Below are 20,547 nucleotides of genomic sequence, written 5' to 3' on the forward strand. Positions count from 1 at the left end.
TATTGATTTTGTACCCTGCAACTTCGCTGAATTATCTATTAGTTGTGGATTCTTTAGCCTTTTCTATATATATAGGATCATGTCACTGTGAATACAGACAATTTACCTCTTCCTTTCCAGTCTGAATGCCTTTTATTTCTTTTTGCTCTCTGTAACAGCTCTTTTTGTTCTCTGTACTGGCTAGAAGTTCCAGTACAATGTTGAATAGAAGTACTAAAAGCATGCATCCTTGTCTGAGTCCTGATCTTATTAAGGAGAGAGTTTTCAGCCTTTCACCATTGTGTGTGATGTTAACTGTGGGTTTTCCATAAATACTGCTTAATCTGTTGAAGAATTTTCTCTCTAATCCTAGTTTTCTGAGAGCTTTTATCGTGAAAAGGTGTTAGAATTTTTAAAATGCCTTTTCTGCATCAATCGAAATGATCATTTTTTTCCCTTTGTTCTGTGAATGTGATGCGTTTCATTGATTGATTTTCTTATGTTGAACCACCCTTGTATTCCTGGGATAAATTTCATTTGTTCATGGTGAATAATCTTTCTAATATACTATTGGATTCTATTTGCTACAATTTTATTGATCTTTTTGCATTTTTATTCATCATAGATATTGGCCTGCAGGTTTCTTTTCTTGTTATGCTTTGGCTGCAGAGAATGAGATGGGAAATATCCCCTCCTCTTCGGTTTTTTGGAAGAGTTTCAGAAGGAGGACCATCTGCTCTTGTGACGTCATGTTGCTCAGCTCAGCCCTGGTCCCTCTGCCCTTCTGTCTGCACATTTAGTTCCCTCATCTCTAAACATGCCTATGTGTGGATACAACTTCCACCTGCTGATCAGGCCCCAAATCCCTGAATTGCTGTCTTGGTGCTGATTCTTAACTGCAGACAGCAGAATCCACTGTAGCTAATTTAAGCAGTACGGAAGATATCAGGTGGGATAAACAAAGTCCTACTGTACAGCACAGGGAACGTTCAATATCCTCTGATAAACCATCATGGAAAAGCATATGAAAAAGAATCACTTTGCTGTACAGCAGAAATTAACACAACATTGTAAATTAACGATACTTCAATTAAAAAAAAGAACATATCAGGTGGACTATACCATCTCTGAGAGGGTCAGGGAACCAGGAATAGCCAGAAACGTCAGCAACCTGGAGGAACTACGGATAATGCTATAGGATTGTGTTAGGAAAATCCCCACTGCCCTGTTCCCTTCTGCTCGACAACAGTGCTGCCAGGGACAAGACGTGAACTGCCCCAGAGGAACCAATCACCTCCACGGCCAATCTGCTGAGACAGCCACTACTCCTGTGGCTCCTCCCACGTCTTATGTGGTGCACGGAAAAGCAAAAACAGGCACATCTGTAATGTCTGGGGCATGTAGTTTGGCGGTCTCCAGGGGAGCATGTGAAGCGTTTCGCAGAGGCCACGATCAGCTAATTCACTGCCTGCCACCTTCCTCCTCAGCTTCTTTCTCCCTCACTCCCCAGAGCCAGAGATGGGTCACTCCTCTCGGCTCTCTCTGCCTTTACATAGATCCTGCTTTGACCATTTTTCACAACCTCTGGCATTCCTACCTTAAGCCAGCTCCCATCGCTCTCACCAGGATCCTGGCAGTGGCTTCCTGACTGTTCTTCCTGCCTCAGGCAGCTGTGGTGTCCACACTGCAGCCAGGTGAGATGTTTGGAATGTATCCGATAATGTTGCTTCCTCTCCAAACTCTCTCCACGGTGGTTTCCCACAACACTCAGAATAAAGCAAAACTCATCACTAGGACTTACTTATCCCTTCAGCCTTTCCAGCCTTGTCTCCTCCGCACGTGCGTGCCCTCATTCACCGTGCTCCTGGGTACACCGGCCTTCCTGCTGTCCCTCAAGCACACCAGATCTATTCTGGTCTCAGGGCCTTTACACAGGTGGCTCCTTCTGCCTGGAAATCACAAGCAGCTCCCTCCCTCCCTTTCTTCTGGTCCCTGAACAGTCTTCTCTGGCTTGACCATCTGCCTTATTCAGAGGTATTTCTCTGTTCATTGGTTTATTGTCTCTCTCCATTGGAATGTCAGATCCCCAAGGGGCCTGACAGGTGCCATGCAGTGACTGGCCAAAAGTAGGTGACCAATAAATACCTTCTGAATAAACTAAGCCATTTCAATAGTCCAAGTTTTGGGGAAAACTTCTTAGAAGACATCCCTGACTCTATGGATACACAGCAAAGAAAGAATCCGATCCTTAGAAATTGCGGCTGGAGACAGCACATGAGGACTCCTGGGCTTTCCCAGTGCAGGCCCAGCTTTGCCTAGATGCAACAGAGGCACAACCCCTATGGGCCCCAAAATCTCCGGTAAGAGTGAGATTCCAGAGCTGCACCCTAACCAGGCATCCAGGCCACTGCTGTCCTCCCCTGACGTCAGCTCCCGGATCCTGGAGGCGCTGAACAGGGACAATGTCCCCTGTTCTGGAAGCACGCCAACACAGCCCAGTTCTGGCCTGGCAGGTGCTTTGGGACCACAGAGATTTATGCAGCGCCTGTTTATGTGGCTTCTGTTTCTGGAGTGTCATGGGCAGGTAAGGGGTGAGAAGAGGATGGGGCAGGGGGCCTCAGGGAGGTGCAGACAATGAGTAACACCCCAGCACTGAGACGGGGCTGGGTCTGCTTGGGCCCAGTGGGAAGGGCTGGAGGTTCTAGGAAGCAGAACAGAGGAGCCACAGAGGAATTCAAAGAACCGGTACTGGGTGAAGGGGCAGAACTCATCCCGCCGCCCTCAGCTTCTTTCAGTCTGTACCTGAAGCCATGCAGCTCCAGCACAACTGAACTTTATCTCTAAATGAGGGCGTTTGTCCGCAGTGGGGGGACTGAGTCAGTGTCCCTGTTTCTAGTCGGGACACAGTACAGGACAAGGGTGGGGAGACACGCCCCCCCCCGCCCCCGCCGAGGGGACGGGTTCCTCTGAGAACCTGGCTGCATCCCCAGCACACAGCAATTGCTCCTCAAGCCAGAGCCCTACGGTCGCCTAGCTACAGGGAAGGCGTCTGTCTCCCCGGGCTGGGGCTGGAGGTGGGGGTACTTTGTTTCTGTAGGTTCTCCAGAAACCCAGGCATTCCAGTTTCAAAGCCAGTGAGAGCCTGTTCAACTGTCCGCGCGCCCGACTCCCCAAGGCGGGGAAGGTGGCCTCTCGCTGAGGCCCAGAGGCTCACGAATTCTGTTTACCGGGCATAGAGCGTCCCATAAGCCAGGGAGCTCGCTTGGCGGGAAGAGAAGGCCGGTCCTTCCACACCGGCGGAAATCGGTCCGCTCCACCTACACCAGTGGAAATCAGGGTCCAGTTATCTTCACTAGTCTGTCTACACCGTTGCATGTCAGGTGTGAATCTATCTACACTGGGGGAAATCAAAATCCGATAGCGTTCACCAGCAGAAATCAGAGTCCAGTCTGTCTACACCCACGGAAATCGGGTGCAGCGCCACTGCCACTGGTCTGCGAACAAAATGGTAGGTCCCCAGGCTCTGCGAGAATAAAAGTCACAAAGAATTCCGCCCCCGCCCCTGCTCGGAGAGGGAGGAGCTCGCCCCCGGCCTTCCGCCCCTGCGGGGTCTTCTCCCAGGTGAGGGTGCGGCCCGAGGCACCTACAAGGCCGCCCGCACCCCGGGGCTGAGACGCCCCCAACCTGCCTCGCCCAGCAGCCTCCGGGGATGAGACCCCCTCCAACACCCAGTCCCGGAGCCCCCGGGAGTGAGACCACCCCCCTCCAACCTTCTCCCCGGAGTCCCCAGGGGAGAGAAGACCCCTCCTACCTCGAGTCCCCGGGGATGAAACCCGCTCCAGCCTTCGCCCCGGAGCCCCTGGGGGTGAAAGGTCCCTTCCCCCCGCCCCTGCCGCGGTCCCTGGCCCCGCCCCTCCGCCCAACCTGTGAGGCGGGCTGGGGGCGCGACCCGGGAGGGTCCGCCTGTTCCCGCCCCGGAGCCCCCGGGGTGAGACCCCCTCCAACCTTTGCCCCGGAAGTCCCAGTGGTGGGACCCCCCCTCCCACTTTCGCCCCGGAGCCCCCGGGGGAGAGGCGGCCCTCCCCGTCCCCACGCGGTCCCGGGCCCCGCCCCTCCGCCTCACGGGTGAGGCGGGCAGGGGGCGCGGCCGGGAGGGTCCGCCTCCTCCCGCCCCGTAGCCCCCGGGGTGGGACCCCCTCGCACTTTCGCGCCGGAGCCCCTGGGGGAGAGGCGCCCCTCCCCGTCCCCCGAGGCCCCAGGCCCCGCCCCCGCCCCACCTGTGAGGCGGGCAGGGGGCGCGGCCGGGAGGGTCCGCCCCTAGCCCGCCGCCCTTCCCACGCCCCGTGGGCGGGCCTTCCGAGCGCTGTCCTCCCCGCGGACGGGACAAAGGCGGCGCCACCATGGCTCTCAGCAAGGCGCTCGGCCGGGGCGACCGGGGCTCGGGCAACGAGGTAGGGGACGGCCGGCGGCTGTGGGGAGGGTCCTGAGGCCGCGGCTGCGGCAGCGGGAGGGAGCTTTCACTTTTTCCGGTCACTTAAACGAAGGGTTAGCAAACTTTTCCCTTAACCTCATGAATATTTATGAGAGAAGTATGCTTTTCAAGACAGATTTGCATTCCTGGGGTGTGAAGGGAGTGCAGGGGAGGGGGCTAGGACAAAAAGACGCTTGTGAAGTTGTCGCCAACAATGAGAATGTTCCTGAGTTATTCGTTACCTCAAAACTGGTAGGACAAACCAATGAACTTTGTGCACGAAGACAAAGAACTTTTACTTAAAAAATACCAGGATAGACTTATATTGGAAAGGCAGTCGATTTAAATAATGAACATTGCCTAGTAAACAAGACAGTGATTTCAGGTCTAGAATAGTGTGGTGGAAGCTGTCTTGTATTTCTTCCTGTGAACTGCAAAAAGTGCGTCGGGTCTGTCTTTCCCTTTTTCCTGTGAACTAGATTACAGAGTGTTTTGGTACAGTAATTACACTCTACTCCTGTTACCCAACAGCATTTTCACTTTAAAAGTTTAGCTGGTACTTTCAGGTGTCTAATTAAGACTTAAAACACATAATTTAAAAAATAAGTTGAAGGTAGCTGAAACTGTGCATAATTAGCAACTGAGCATCAAGTCGGCTTCAGCGTCCTGAAAAGAGATTTCAAAGTGGACAGAAGTGAGGTTTGGCTTCCTGACCCTAACCCTCCAACTCCCAGGCTCTCTGCATCAGGAGGAACTTCAGAGGCCACCGTTTGCTCTCAGTGGACACCTTCAAACTCTAAGATGTTTGCATTCCTGGTGGAGCCACATCCCTGTACTGGAGGGCTGGGCATACCCCACAGAGATGATGCACCCACTTCTGCTTCTGAGGAGATGCCCTGTTTTGATCTCATAGTTTGGCATCCAGTCTGCAAACAGGAACAGTGGTCTGGGTTGGGATCACAAGTGGACTTGCCCAGGTGGGCCACAGAGAACAGAGCCCTAACCTTTCCAGTGGACTGGGGGCTTGGGTGCAGGTGACCTGTGGTTTTATCCCATTAGAGGGGCCGCTGTGTAGGTCTAGTCTGAAATCGCCTTTGTGAAATGCGGACCTTAGTGTCTGTAGTTCATGAGCTTCGTGGTGGCCTCACCTGAATACTCTATTACTTGTAAAGCATCCCAAAGATGCTGGTCTAAGGGAAGAAAGTCGGCCTGAATTCGCCCCGAGACTCTCTGAGATGTGTGTTCACAGGTTGTATCATCCAGGCAAACACAGGAGACCCCAGACTCCCAGATCACAGCATTTTTTTAATGAGAATCATTCAAGCCCAGTTCCCATGCCTCCCTCCTTCCAAACAGAACTAATGTGTCCTCTCTTTGTGCTTGAACAAAAATCAAGTCACTTAGAGCCATCCAGCCCTAACAGCCATCCTCCAGGACAGGGTACCCATTCTACAAATGGTGGAAAGCCAGGCTTCCGCACTTGACCTGTGGCTCCCAGCCAGGAAGCAGCCTGGAAGCGGTGGCTTTCCTCTCCACACGGCTGTGCCCTGTATTTATCCTCCTGCCCTGTCAGAACAGGGCTTCTGTGCCCTGCTCGCCATGGGAGGTTCCCTCGGGATTGCAGCTTCTTTACCTGCATCCCTCTGCCCCTTACAGGGCCTGGCACTCAAGCAGGTGTGCACAGGCCAGTGCTCACTGGTCCAGCCAAGAAAAATGATCCCAGAGAGACAGTTGGTCTGACCTAAGAGCCCAGCACACTTCCGAAGGGGTCAGGAGGGTGGTGGGACAGAGGGGTGGGCTGCAAGGTGGCAAGTCCTGCCCTGAACCTGTTGGTCCTGAGAAGCCTTGGGAATCTGGGATCCTGTGAGCAGAAGGCATCCCACAATTGCCATTTACCCTACAAGGGGGTCAAGGAGGGCAGGTGCCCTGGGAGTGGAGAAGAGGCTCTGGACCTCCACCGGGTGCCCAGAGAACAGGCCTGGGGTCTTGGATTGGATGTGCACCCACATCCACCCCCTGTTATCTGTCAGCCTTTGGGCCGGTGGTTCAGGCTCTTGGAGTTTCAGTCTGTTCACTTACAGGATAACCTGTGGCCACCCACCTCTCAGAGCACCATAGTGTCTAATTTTAAAGTGGATGAGTTGATGCTTCTTGAAAGAAAACCCAGGCCATCACCGAACTGAATGTTCCTGAGTTGAAGGCTGTCTCTGTCCTGATATCTGGGACAACTTTCCAGGTGTCTCAGTTCACACCTGGGCCCAAATTCTCAAAGACGGAGCTTTCAGATACTTTTAGACAAGTGTCCAACCTTACAGAACTTTCCCCAAAAGTGAGAAAATCAGGTTGTGCAAAACTCACTTTGTGGTGAGTTTATTTTATATGACTTTAAAACTACTTATGTTTCTGAGACCTAGGATAGGGATTAAACCTAATGCCAACAACAGTTTGGGACAGGAATTAATTTGAAGTTCTGCACTAAAACTGTGCAAGTCTGCCACGTAATGAGTATGTGCACCTCCCCTGGCGAAGTCTCACCTGCCTGCAGCCCCCCAACGTGGGACCCCCAACCCTGGTACGCGTTAGCCTCAGAAAGCTCCCCTGGGTCATGCTGCCGCAGCCCCCTCCACAGCCCCCGGCCCCACAATGATTTGAACTGACATCACCTTATTCTGACTACGCTCAGTAGCCTGCTTCCCCAGGCAGCACCGGCTTTATTTCATTCCCCGTATTTCCCTGGTGCCTGGAGTAGTACATGGCACACAGTAGGTGCTCAACAAGTATTTGTCACAAGGTGGCAACTGTATCCCCTCCTCTGAAGCTCACTGTCACTCCCCTGCCCAGTCGCAACCTCACGGGGCTACACAGATGCAGGGCTTGCCCCATGACCTGAGCTAACACGATTCCTGAGATTTTTAAGAATAAACTAATGGCCTCAGAGGGAGCAGCCAGGTTACAGCTGATTCTGGGAAACTCTACTTGCCTAAGTGCAATATAGTAAAGCAGGTTCAAGGCAGTTATAGAGAACAGCTTGGCAATACCTGGTGTGACATAATGAATGAACTTTGCATGTAGTTTTTGAGGTGGAGATGATAGTGCACGGTGCAGAAGAGAAGAAATGCCTGAATGAATTTTCAGTGAATGGAAAAGGCCGACCCTTCCCTTCATTGTCAAGTGGTTTGGAATTAGCTGTGGGCCATCAGGTGGCCTCGCCCGGAGAGTGAAGAGGTTGGAATGAGTTTCTGAGAGCTCTTGGGCTCTGTCTCTGGCTAGAATGAGACACAGGGCAGTGTGGATGGAAGCAGTGGGCTTGGTGGTTAGGGATGCAGGCTATGTGGCCATAGTGGCTTGGGTTCAGTTCTGGTTTCCCCACTGAGTGGGTGGGCAGGTAAGCCCCTCAACCTCACCGTCTTCAGAATGGGGAAGATAATAGTATTACGATGTTTTTAGAATAGTGTCTGGCATACAGTAAGTGCTCAGTAAATGTTGGCTATTCTGTGACTGTGGTAGAGAGGAAGAGAGATTTTCATACAAATAAGAGGGAAAAACGATTGAGTTATAATTTTTCCTTGAATCGCTTAAGGAAAAATATTCATTGAAGTTATCTTCAAGGTATGTTGATGCTCAAAGATATCACCAGGGAAGAGGAGTTACAACTACAATTATGTGCTATTTTAACAATGTATTCGTGAATTTTTTAAAGAAATGCTTTGTGAAAGTGCCCAAATCAATAGGTCATGAGCTCCACTTGAGTTCAAGGGTCCCTGAGCTTTCCCTATGGATTATTCAAGAAGACTAAAGAAAAGGTAACTGGAAGAAGCATTTAGTCAGCCCAGAGTACCACGCTGGGTAAGGAGTGAGCGTTTGGTTCTCAAACTGATTCTTGCCCGTCCAGAGACGGCAACCCAGAGAATCACGGTGATGTGAACCGAGCAGACGAGCCTCAAAGCCCAGTATAAGCTCCCCCGAAAGCACATGTTTAAATAGGAGGAGCATGTGGAAGGGTTGTTGGGGGGACAGAGCAACAAAAGCCACATATGAGAAGGAAACTACCATCACAATTTCTGGAAGGTACCGGAACTAATTCCTTAAAAAACAGCTGAGGTGAAATTCACATGACACAAATTTAGCCATTTTAAATCAAACAATCTGGTGGCATTTAGTAAATTCACAATGGTGTGCAACCACCACCTCTGTCTAGTTCCAGAACATTCCTACAGCCCAAAGCAAAACCCCACACCCCTTAGGCAGCTTCTCCCATTCCACCCTCTGCTCAGCCCCTGGAACCACTAATGTGCTCTCTGTCTCTATGGATTTGTCTACTCTGAATACTCCATATAAGTGGAATCCTAAAATATGTGACTTTTTTGTGTGTTAAAATACATATAGCATGAAATTTACCATTTTAACCATTTTTTAGGTCAGTGGTATTACATACATTCACTTTGTTGTGCGCCATCACCGCCATCCATTCCCACGACTCTCTGGTCTTGTAAATCTGAAACTCTACACCTGTTGAACAGTAACTCCTGACTCCGCCCTGCCCCCAGAGCCTGGCAACCACCATTCTACCTTCTGTCCTTACGATTACGGCTACACTAAGTACCACTGAGTGTAAGTGCAATCATACAGTATCTGTCTTTTTATGATTGGTTTACTGCACTGACCATAATGTCCTCAAGTTTCAGCCATGTTGTAGCATTATCAGAACTTCATTCCTTTCATGGCTGAATAATATTCCATTGTAGGGGACTTCCCTGGTGGCACAGTGGGTAAGACTCCACACTCCCAATGCAGGGGGCCCAGATTTGATCCCTGGTCGGGGAACCAGATCCCACATGGACGCGGCAACTAAGAGTTCACATGCCGCAATTAAGACCTGGCGCGGCCAAAATAAATAAATATTTTTTTAAAAGTTAAAAAAAATTAATATTCCATTGTATGGATGGACCATAAATTTGGTTTATCCATTTATCTGTTGATGGACATTGGACTGTTTCCATCTTTTAGGTTTTGTGAATAATGCTGCTATGATTATGTCTTTACAAGTTTTTGTGTGTACATATATTTTCATTTATTTCATTTATTGGGTATATACCTTCAGGGTCATATGGTAATTCTGTGTTTAACTTTTTTTTTTGGCCTTGCCGCGTGGCATGTGGGACCTTAGTTCCCCGACCACGATCAAACCCATGCCCCCTGCAGTGGAAGCTCAGAGTCCTAACCACTGGACCACCAGGGAAGTCCCCAACTATGTTTAACTTTTTGATGAACCACCAGATTTTTTTTTCACAGCAGCCTAATCATTTTACATTTTCCCAGCAATGTATGAGGGTTCCAGTTTCTCCACCGCTTCACCAAGACTTTTTATTTTCCAGTTTTATAGTCACCCTTGTGGGTATGAAGTGATATTGTAGTTCTGGTTTGCATTTCCCTAATGACTACTGATGTTAAACTTATTTTCATGTGCTTGTTGACCATCTGCATATCTTCTTTGGAGAAATGTCTATTCAAGTTCTTTGCCCATTTTAAATTGAGTTGTTTGTCTTTTTATTGTTGAGTTCTAAGAGTTCTTTATATACTCTGGACACTAGACTCTTAACAGATATATGATTTGCAAATATTTTCTCCCATCTGTTGGCTATCCTTTTACTTTCTTGATAGTATCTTTTGATGCACAAAAGTTGTAAATTTGGATAAAATTTAATTTATATATTTTTTCTTTCATTGTTCATGCTTGTGGTGTCGTATCTAAGAAAACATACAAGGTCATGCCCCATACAAGGTCATGAAGATTTATCCCTATGTTTTCTTCTAAGAATTTTGTAGCTTCAGTGTTTACATTTAGGTCGTTGACTCATTTTTAGTTGATTTTTGTGTGTGGTGTGAGATAGGGGTCCAATTTAATTATTTTGTATATGGATATCCACTTTTCCCATCACCATTTTATTTTTTTTTTCTGGTACGCGGGCCTCTCACTGTTGTGGCCTCTCCCGTTGCGGAGCACAGGCTCCGGATGCGCAGGCTCAGCGGCCATGGCTCACAGGCCCAGCTGCTCCATGGCATGTGGGATTTTCCCGGACCGGGGAATGAACCCGTGTCCCCTGCATCGGCAGGCGGACTCTCAACCATCTGTGCCACCAGGGAAGCCCCATCACCATTTTTTGAAGAACTTATTTTTTCCCAATTGAACAGTCTTGGAACCCTGGTTGAAAGTCAGTTGGCCGTAGTTTGGGGGGTTTATTTCTGAACCCTCAGTTCTATTCCACTGGTCTATGTGTCTGTCTTTATGCCAAAACCACACTATTTTGATTACTGTAGCTTCGTAGCAGGTTTTGAAAGCGGGAAGTGTGAGTCCTCCAAATTTGTCCTTCTTTTTCAAGATTCCTTTAGCTACTCAGGACCCCTTGAAATTCCATATTAATTTGAGGTTTTTTTTCCCATTTCTAGAAAAAAAGCAATTGAAAGTTTGATAGAAATGGCATTGAATTTGTAGATCACTTTGAATGGTATTGACATCTTAACAGTGTTAAGCCTTCCAATCCACGAACCAGGAATGTTTTTCCATTTAATTAGGTTTCTTTAATTTCTCCCAGTAATGTTTTGGAGTTTTCAGTGTACAAGTCTTTCATCTCTTGGGTTAAATGTATTCTTCAGTATTTTATTCTGCTATTATAGAATGGAATTGTTTTCTTAATTTCCTTTTTGGATTCTTCATTGCTGGTGTAGAGAAGCACAACTGATTTTTGCATGTTGATTTTGTATCTCATACCCTGCAACTTTGCTGAACCTACTTATTAGCTCTAGTAGCTTTATTTGTAGATTCTTTGTGATGTTCTATATATAAGATGATGTCATCTGCAAATAGAGATAGTTTTACTTCTTCATTTCTAAATTAATTTGCCATTAATTTTTTTCTTGCCTAATTGCTCTGGCTAGAACTTCCAGGGCAGTGGTGCCTCTGTGACCAGTGTATCATGAGAAAGACCACAGGTAAGGAGTGAGGAAAGAGCAGAAACACAGGGTTGGCCCAACGGGACCGGGCCTGAGCGGAAGTGTCCCCTGACGCTGTGCTTCCTGTGGGATTTCTGCTCAAACCACAAGGGGAGAGGAAGCAGAGCACCTGGTCCAGGCTGGACCGACAGTTGGAGAGAGGCACCTGGACCCTGCAGTGGGTTTCAGCAGCCCCTTCAATGGTGCTTAGGCAAACGAGGGCCCACCTCTCAAATCCTGAAATGCCAACACTCATAGATGCTTTCATTAGCCAATTTCACGCTGCCAAAAAGTACAGATTTTATTTCAATATTCCCGTAAGCTCTGTCTTCCGTGTTTTCACATCAGTTAATATTTTGTCCCTCCTGTCGCCCCATCTAGATCCATCACACTCTTCCCAGCTAGAGGAAACAGACGCCTTCCAACCACACTCCAAATGGTTCACAACCACCATGAGTTTGGGGGTCTCGGGCAGGCTGCATGGGGCGCTGGCAGTGGCCAACCCCTCCCCTGGTCTCCTGCCCCTCGCCTTACAGGGGCGGCGCTCTTAGTCCTCCCCTGGGCCCTAGATCCTCAGGATGCCTGATCTCTGTGCAGCCTGTGCACCCACTGGCCTCTGGCCCACTTACCTCTGTGCACAGGAATTATACTAGGACAGCTGCCTCTTCACTGCTGGCTTAGATCTCCTAGGTGCTCACAGCCTTCGAGCGCTGCCCAGATGGTGTTGTTGCATGTGGCTTTTCCCTTTGCAGTCCTGGAGGGGTGGTTGTTAGGAACAAATCTGGTAAAGGCCTCCTGAGTCTTGCACCTCCCATTCCGAGTGGCGGCACGACTTCCTCTCTGGACCCTGCTCCGGCTGGTCTAGGACAGACCTGGGTGTCACCGCTCTGTGACGGCATCAGGGGTCTTCTGTTAACCCCCAACCTCATACACTTACAGCAAGCTGCTGGGTGGAGACTGACACCTCTCACTCTTCCTGCCAAAGTGCATCGTCCCTGCCAGGCCCAGCACTGCATGAGTAGGGTTCCATTGACCTCCATTCTCCCTTTTCCTTCCCCCTCTTAGTTCACAGAGTGACATATTTCAGGGCCCATTTGTTTTGCCTCTTGAATTCAAACACGGTCAGTAAAATGTAGCAAGTGAGGGGGGAGAACAGCGGTCCCGCTCTGGGAGGAGAGGGGCTTCTGCTCAGCACTGATCAGAGACCCGGGTGCGGGTCCCAACATCACACACTGTTTCTCCGGTTTCCTTGCACGCAGGGGTGTTATTTTCACACCCCTGCGACTTGCTCGAGTACACACACCCCTGCGCTACGTTCCCACCTCACTCTGGATTTACTGCCATTATTTGCAGAATTGCCGCCAGTCCTTGTGAGGATTCAGTAACCCGGGTCAGGCCTTCTGCTGCTGAAACGCTGTCCTCTGAGGGCACAGAGGTCAAGTATTTACTAGTGTCTCATCAAATTCCTGAGCCATTGAATACATGGGCGGACCCAGCACAGAGTCTTCATAAAGTGAGGTTCAACCTATCCTGAATTGGTTTAAAACAGAATTATAACTGGAAACTAAAACAAAAAAAACCACTCCTCACTTATCTCCACCCTCACTCACCTCCACCCCCACCTCCACCCTCCCTCACCTCCACCCTCACCACCACGCTCACCTCCACACTCACCTCCACCCTCACCTCCACGCTCCCTCCACGCTCCCTCCACCCCCCTCACCTCCACCCTCCCTCACCTCCACCCTCCCTCACCTCCACCCTCCCTCACCTCCACACTCACCTCCACACTCACCGCCACCCTCACCTCCACCCTCCCTCACCTCCACGCTCACCTCCACGCTCACCTCCACCCTCCCTCACCTCCACCCTCCCTCACCTCCACCCTCCCCCACCTCCACCCTCACCACCACCCTCACCTCCACGCTCACCTCCACGCTCACCTCCACCCTCCCTCACCTCCACCCTCCCTCACCTCCACCCTCCCCCACCTCCACCCTCACCACCACCCTCACCTCCACGCTCACCTCCACGCTCACCTCCACCCTCCCTCACCTCCACCCTCCCTCACCTCCACCCTCCCTCACCTCCACCCTCCCTCACCTCCACACTCACCTCCACGCTCACCGCCACCCTCACCTCCACCCTCCCTCACCTCCACGCTCACCTCCTCCCTCACCTCCACGCTCACCTCCACACTCACTCCATCCTTTTGTTCAGTGTGGTATACCCATTTATAGTACCAATCAAACTGAAAATTCAGGGTTAAACTTTGGTACTTGAGCTGAGAGCTATCCCCTTATGGACTCAAGGAAACCCACATGTTATAAGCAGACTAGCCATATCGTTTATTGTCCAAATTCGAACACTTTGAGGAGAAAGAGAGAGCTATTGCCTTGACCACAGGTGGAAACCCAAACTGTGTGGGAAACCCTGCCCTGGTTGCCGGTCTGTGGCTTGGGGTATCTCCACCTCCTGGGGTCGTTCTTCTCCGTGGGTGAGGAACGCTCATGCACAGGTGTTTGCCCACCTCCCTCCTGGACCAGGTGTGTGACTCCCAGTGAGCGCCCGAGAGCCAGGCTGTGCAGACATGCTGCCTACACGGCCCCCAGCAGAGCCCCCAGCCGGCACTTGTCCGGCTCTGCCCGTCAGGCTGCTTGCACTCTGCGCCCGGCCGCCACTGGGAGCTTCTTGTTTGCACCAGCACCACCCCCTCTCTACTGTGTTTGCCCCCAGGGCTCCCCCTGTTGTGTAATTCCAGGAGTTGTAAGCGCCTGCTAGGCCCTTTCAGAGCATGGTTTGGGGCTCCAGGGTTAGCTTCATCTTCAGAGTCGACATCCCTCCCAGTTTTGTGTGACAAGTCCTTCTCTGTCCCTCTCAGGTCCCTTTCTCAGGAAACCCAGGGCCCATTCACATGGCAGGAGCCACACATGCCCTGCCTGTCTGTGCCTGGGACCATTATGCTTTGTGGTCACTTTCTTGGGGCAGTTCGGTGGCAGTGAGGGTGCATGAAAAGCACCGTTTAGCATTGCAAGTACACACAGTACAGGTTTCTTATTAGAATATCTGTTTTGATTCTTCTAATCATGCATATAGAGTTTGCATTTCCCTTAAAATACCTTAAATTTTGCTTAAACATGCTGCCACTTACCTCTACGTTCCTGCACTCCAATATGGCCTCGTGAGGTTTCCCTGTAGCGCTTTCCGTGCTAGAATGTCTGCAGACTTGAAGCTTTCACCCCACCTTCTTTCTGGAAAAAACAAATGTGCTCCAGCGCAGGCCCAGGCCCAGCTCCAATTCCCAAACAACCTCAGCCCAGTGTCAGCAGTCTTCATCTGTCCCACCAAAACTAAAGATTAAGGCTATATCATGAGGTCCTTTAAGAAAGCACAGGAGCCATGTGTAAAAGCCCAGATGTTGTGGGCTTCTTACCTCAGTGGTTAATATCAAGTTAGGATCTGGTAGCAGCTACCTTCAGGGCGCCATCAGGCAAGGAGCAGTGCCAGCCTGAGGGGCACTCTTCCAGGGTTTCTGGAAGGGTTCCCAGTCAGACTAGTTCCCAACTTTCCTCGCAGCTGTTGTGTCACAGCTGTGGTCGGGGGTCCCCACTCAGAGGATGCTTTGGAAAGATGTTAGGTAACATTTTAAACCTAGTAGTGCAAACATACAATATCACACTCCCACTTACCGTCTCTGTACCTGCTGCTTCTTTATTTATGTAGGAATGTAATCCAAAAGTGTAAAAAGAAAAGGAAGCAAAGAAAAAAAAACCATGTAATTGGTGATTTAGGTGAAATCGGCTGTCAGATCTACAATTTAGAAAAATTAATTTCAGTCGTCCATTGAGTGTCGTCTAGAATTAGTTTTTTCTCTGTTGGAAACATGCAAAAGGCGTAGCAAGGCCAGGTGTGCTGGCTGAAGACAGGATGCCAGGCAGACAGACGCCCGCAAAGCAGCTGGACTCAGGCAAAAGGGAACTTGCTTTTGAAGGTGCTTTGTTTTGGCTCAGTTTAACAGTGACGTGAACAAAAAAGGACAACAAAACCTTGGAGGGATGAAAATGAGTTTTTATCTTTATACGTGAGGAGCCACACGTCTGATTGAGCTGACGAATTTCAAGAGCACTTTTCTTTCCTGACAAAGGGTTTTCCAGATAAATTAAGCAGGAAAGAATGGCTCCTATCAATTTTTCTCCGAAAGAACCGTAAATATGGCTGCAGAGGCAAACGGTGTCCATTGGCCGAGCAGCCCAAACTTGTCTGCAGGCCCCGAAGCTCACGCACACTCTGCTGGGACTGGGTCTCCACGGAGGACCCGGGGCAGAAAAGTTCGGTTTGCTGTAATGAAGACTACGGGAGATTTTTCTAAGTTGACGTGACCTTTTCTGGTTTAGAATGAACAAAACTCTTACTTCCAGCTGAACTCATATTTCATCACGAGGACACCAATCTGGACTGATGGTGGTTAATGGCAGTTCTGCACACTTTTTATCGAACACCTTCAAAGAACTAAATGAACTAAGAGCTAAATTCAGCCAAAATGCCTTAAAAGCCAACATTTCATTGTCAGTTTGCATTTTGTACTAAAAAATGAAAAGCTCTGAAGTCCTTTCAAGATGAAATACGTTGTTACCTTGTGGAATAATCGGTGGAGTAGATTCATAGTAACCTTTCCATTTTACCAATGGAGAAACCAGAAGTGCAGAAATCTCGGGGACTTTGTGCTGTGCCACAGCTGATATAGACCAGGGTTGACATTTACACGCCCTCGCCCAGCCAGGGGATGCCCTCCACCACCTGGCCAGACCCCTCTTCCTTGGCCCCTCCACACCAGCCCCCTCTGGCCCTTCCTTCCTTTGCTTGCCTGGTAGGTCTGTTTCCCCTCTGTGCTGAGGGCAGGACCATGTCTGTTGGACTGCCCACCGTGGGATCAACAGGTGAACAGCAAGCAGGGGGTCACTCCCTGGTCACTGCTGGTGCGGTGGGTTCCTGAGCCCAGGGCAGGCTTTGGTCTGGGACTTTGTGTTCACGCTGCTTCTGTCCTGGGTAAAGACCAAGTGAACATGTGATCGAGCTTCCCATGTGCATCCATCATTGTCTAACAGACGCTGTGTGAAAGACCCCTCCCAAGACTTTCACAGCTCCTGAGTTTGGGAGCTTCTCGATGCCTTATGAGGCTCTGCTCCTGGCCCCGCCTCTCGGGGCTCGGTCACCCAGGAAGCTCCAGCTCAGGACTGTGGAGACAGCTCTGTCCCTGCAGGTGCACTGCAGAACACCTGTCCAGGGGGCCCCTCGGTGGAGATGTGTGCCCTACCCGCCCTCGTGGGAGGTGTCCCCCGGACGCTGTGGTCACCAGTGACCCTGAGTCCCAGGAATCATCACATCAACTCTATCTGTGATCAGGTAAATCATGGAATGGCCCCCCTCTGGTGCTGCGCGGCTCGTGGAAGGTTCAAGGTGGAGCACGAGCCTGCTTGCAAAGCTTCTGCCAGAACTGGCATCCACGCAGCCACACCTGATGTGGGTGGGCAGGGCGCACCGTCCTCCCTGGGGAAGCAGGGGTCCCTGAACGACAGCCCTGCAGAGGGTTTGCCCTGTTTTCTGCCAGCTCAGCACCTTAGTGGAACGCATTTGCTCTGTCCAGCATCCTGGAGACTGACTGCCCCCCAGAGGGATCTTTCCATGTAAGTTAAGCTCTTTTAGAGTCTAAGCTTCTTTGTCATAAACGTTTGGTGCCAACACTTCCTCTGCCTTTCTCTTCTAAAGATGCTGTGGCTGTAACTCCGCCCCATCAACAGGCAGGGTGGGCCACACGGTGCACTGGCTGGAAGCAGACCCTGGTTTTGGAGACACGGGACGGGAAGACAGTTAAGTGCTAAGTGAGCAATCTGAGCTCGCTGGATTAGGGAGACCGAGATGCATTTGTGGAGGGTGTGAGGTGAGCTACAATGGCCCAAGGGTCAGGGCCCAAAGAGCACTGGCCGGGAAAGGAGCTTCACCCCACAGGTGGCAGGTGCTGCCGCCGCGGCCCAGGAAAGGCCCAAAGGTGGTGGCTGGATGGAGCGGTCCAGCTCCTGCTTCCCCAGCCAAGGACAGGCAGGTCACACCAATGTTGATCTTGTAAACCTCCCTTCCCTCAGGCCCTCCGCTTAGAGGCAGCTGCAGCAAGGCCGTCCTAAACCTCCAGTCCCCCATGGATGGACGCCTCGCCCCCCCACCTCGGGATCGTCACATGAAGGGCCTCACTAGAGCTGGTTCCCATGTGCATCTCTGACTCTGGGACCCATCGGCACCTGAGAGTTGACCAGGTGGCAGGAGCTGCCGAGGCTGCTTCCCGCGGGCCCAGCAGTATTCCTGCTCCTTGTTATGAAACCCTTGCTCTGGCTTCATAGTTCATTGAACCCTTAGAACCCAACTCCTGGACACCTGCTCAGAGGAGCCAGAATTTCGCTGGAAACAACCGCCTTTTGCATCTGTCGTGACACCTGCAAGGGGTTTAACTAGAGACCCCCATCTCTGTTAGGCTCGCTGCTTCCTCTGCAGCCGGTAACCTTAGCAGCGTTGGGGCGCTCACTAACAGATAGCTGTGGAAGGTCCAGTTCAGGAAGGAAATCGCAGGTGTAGGAACCCTGGTTTACGCTCACTCAAGACCCTAAACCGGCAAGTCATTAATATCAGAAAAGACAGGGAGGGCTGGAGAGCCAACCGCAGCTCAGAGAACAGGCTCTCTTAGAGGCTCTGCTGACTGCCATGAAATTTAAGGACCCTTGTTTGAATATGAAAGAGCTAGGAATAGCATAGGGTGGTTCCTTCCTTAATTATTTTCAGTGACCTGAGGAAACACAGGCTGCTCCGTGGAGACACTGGGGCAGGTCCACGTCCAGCCCCCTCATTGCTTCAGGTGAAGGTCCTGGTCCTTAGACTGAAATTTTCCTTTTGGGATTTTAAAAACACTTTAGGCCGAAATACAAAGAGTTGTTTTTTTTTTAATACTAGCATATTTATTTATTTTAATACCTTTGTTGTTAGTTCGATAGAAAAATCTGTAAGCAGTATTTAATGTTTAATGTAATGAATATTTAGCACTGCATTTTTAAAAGCTTCAAATTAGAGAGTGTTTTCTCATGCCTCTTCTCTGCCAGCTACACGCGCTGCTGGAATCCACGCTAATGGTTCCTCCAGCAGGGCGGCCAGAGCAGATCTTGATGGAAAACAAGGCTGCAGAAGTGAGACACAGAGTCCAGGGAGGTGCATGGCAGGAGCGGGGCGAGGGTGGGTGTGCATGTGTGTGCACTGTGCGTGAGAAGGAGATGAAGGTGCAGGGCACAGTTCTCATGGGTGCATGCATGTGTGTGTGTATGCATGTGTGCACGTGGGAGTGTATGCGTGTGTATGCATGTGTATGTGTGTGCATGTGTGTGCATTGTGCGTGAGGAGGAGATGAAGGTGCAGGGCACAGTTCTCATGGGTGCATGCATGTGTGCATGTGTGTGTGTGTACGTGGGAGTGTGTGCGTGTATGCATGTGTGCACGTGGGAGTGTGTGCATGTGGGCGTGTATGCATGTGGGAGTGTATGCATGTGTGCGTGTGTGTGCATGTGTGTGTGTGCATGTGGGAAGACCGAGGTACGGGGCGCAGTCCTGTCCGCTTGGCTTGCTCTGAGATTTGCTCAGTGCGGATTGTAGGCAGCAGGCTGGAATATGCGGCTTTCTGGGGCCTGCCCACTGGGACGTGCTGACGCAGACCTGCCTCTCTCAGGCTGTAGGAATTAAACACAACGGGCTCATTATCAATCTCGGCAGCTGTAAAGTCAGCTCCAGCCTCGGCCTCTCTCACTGCTGGAGGAGGGCGTGTGCCCACGAGGACAGCCCCTGGCGTCCACGGGACACTTCCTCCTGGGAACCTAGCCCACGCAGACACCCTCCTTGGCCCACTGGACGCTGCTGAACCCCCCCTCTCAGCTGCCCATCTCCCGTCCCAGGCACTCGGGCCCTGGCCCCTCTCAGCTGCCCATCTCCCGTCCCAGGCACTTGGGCCCTGGCCGCATCCTGTCCTCCTGTTGTGGGTCCCTGGATAGCACCTGGCTATCGCAGGAAGAGAGAAGGAATCCCTGGAATACTCCTTGCCCACAGCTGCCCCCTGCTTCCGTGGCAAGGCCAGCCTGGACCCCGGGCTTGCCAGTCTGCTTGCCCTGTGCTCCTGCCTGCATGTCCTACCCCCGGATCTGGCCTCGTTCCCTGGGGTCAGGTTTTGGGGATCCCCTCCCCTGCAGACTGTGAGTTAGTGAAGGGCAGAGTTGCCCTGGGCAGGGGCTTGCTGGCTGTGTTGGTGTGGACAGAGGGAAGGAGCTGGGCCAGCCGTGGGCATCATGAGGACATAGCCTGGTATGGGAAGGGGGCCTCTGGCCAGATCACAGTGGTGTCCGTCACCAGCATGAGACGTCACCACGAGGCCCAATGCTCAGCCACGCCACCCCCAGGTCCTGAGAATTCCGGGTGGGACTGTAGCATCAGACCTGGGTCCCAGGTGGGCCAGTGTCCCTGGGCTTCAGGGAGGACAGGCACTGCAGTGAGAGGAGTGAAGCCGTGCCCCTCCTGCACAGTCGCCACTCTGGGCTCAGTTATAACCAGGGTTTAAGAGGTGGCTGTTGGATGGGCTGTGGAATTTGGAGAGAAATGGTGTCAGCAGTCCAGGGCTCCCTGGAGCCCCCCCCCCCAGCTGCCGGCATCCACAGTCTCCCGGAGGCTTCCTGTGCCAACTTCGTTAGAGCGCGGGTCAGGAGAGCTCGACGTGTGCCGGAGGCGGCTCCTCACCAAGGCCCAGGGTCTCTAAAGCTAGGCCAGCGGGATTTGGGGCACACGATGCTTTCGGTGACCTCCGAACTCTTCCAGGAGCCTAGCGCGCGGACCTCAAGAGGCCCAGGCACTTTCCCTTCCCAACGCTTCCCTCCCTGTACAGGTTTGGGCGTAGAAGCATCTTCAGCCTCCAGAGCCGGGAGGCCCAGGAAGCCCTAACACGCAGCAGCTGCCAGTGGAGAGTAGGGCCGGGTGTGGACAGGCTGGATGCAGCCAGATCTGGCATAGACAGGCTAGCACACCGGCCCAGC

At 51.4% G+C, this 20,547-nt stretch overlaps 1 protein-coding gene across 1 annotated transcript in view; it reads left to right on the forward strand.

Annotated features, from left to right (window-relative positions):
- The first annotated feature begins 4,305 nt into the window (after positions 1–4,305).
- The window catches only part of PLEKHG4B (pleckstrin homology and RhoGEF domain containing G4B), a 63,371-nt gene continuing 47,129 nt past the window's right edge, over positions 4,306–20,547 (forward strand). Inside the window, 1 exon segment of the mRNA XM_089908354.1 lies at positions 4,306–4,430. Coding sequence (XP_089764480.1) covers positions 4,380–4,430 — 51 coding nt within the window. The 5' untranslated portion in view covers positions 4,306–4,379.

The sequence above is a fragment of the Delphinapterus leucas genome, chromosome 3 (genome assembly GCF_059928025.1).
Source record: "Delphinapterus leucas isolate spDelLeu-1000000601 "Yukka" chromosome 3, BTC_Dleu_Yukka2, whole genome shotgun sequence".
Taxonomy (NCBI): Eukaryota; Metazoa; Chordata; class Mammalia; order Artiodactyla; family Monodontidae; genus Delphinapterus; species Delphinapterus leucas.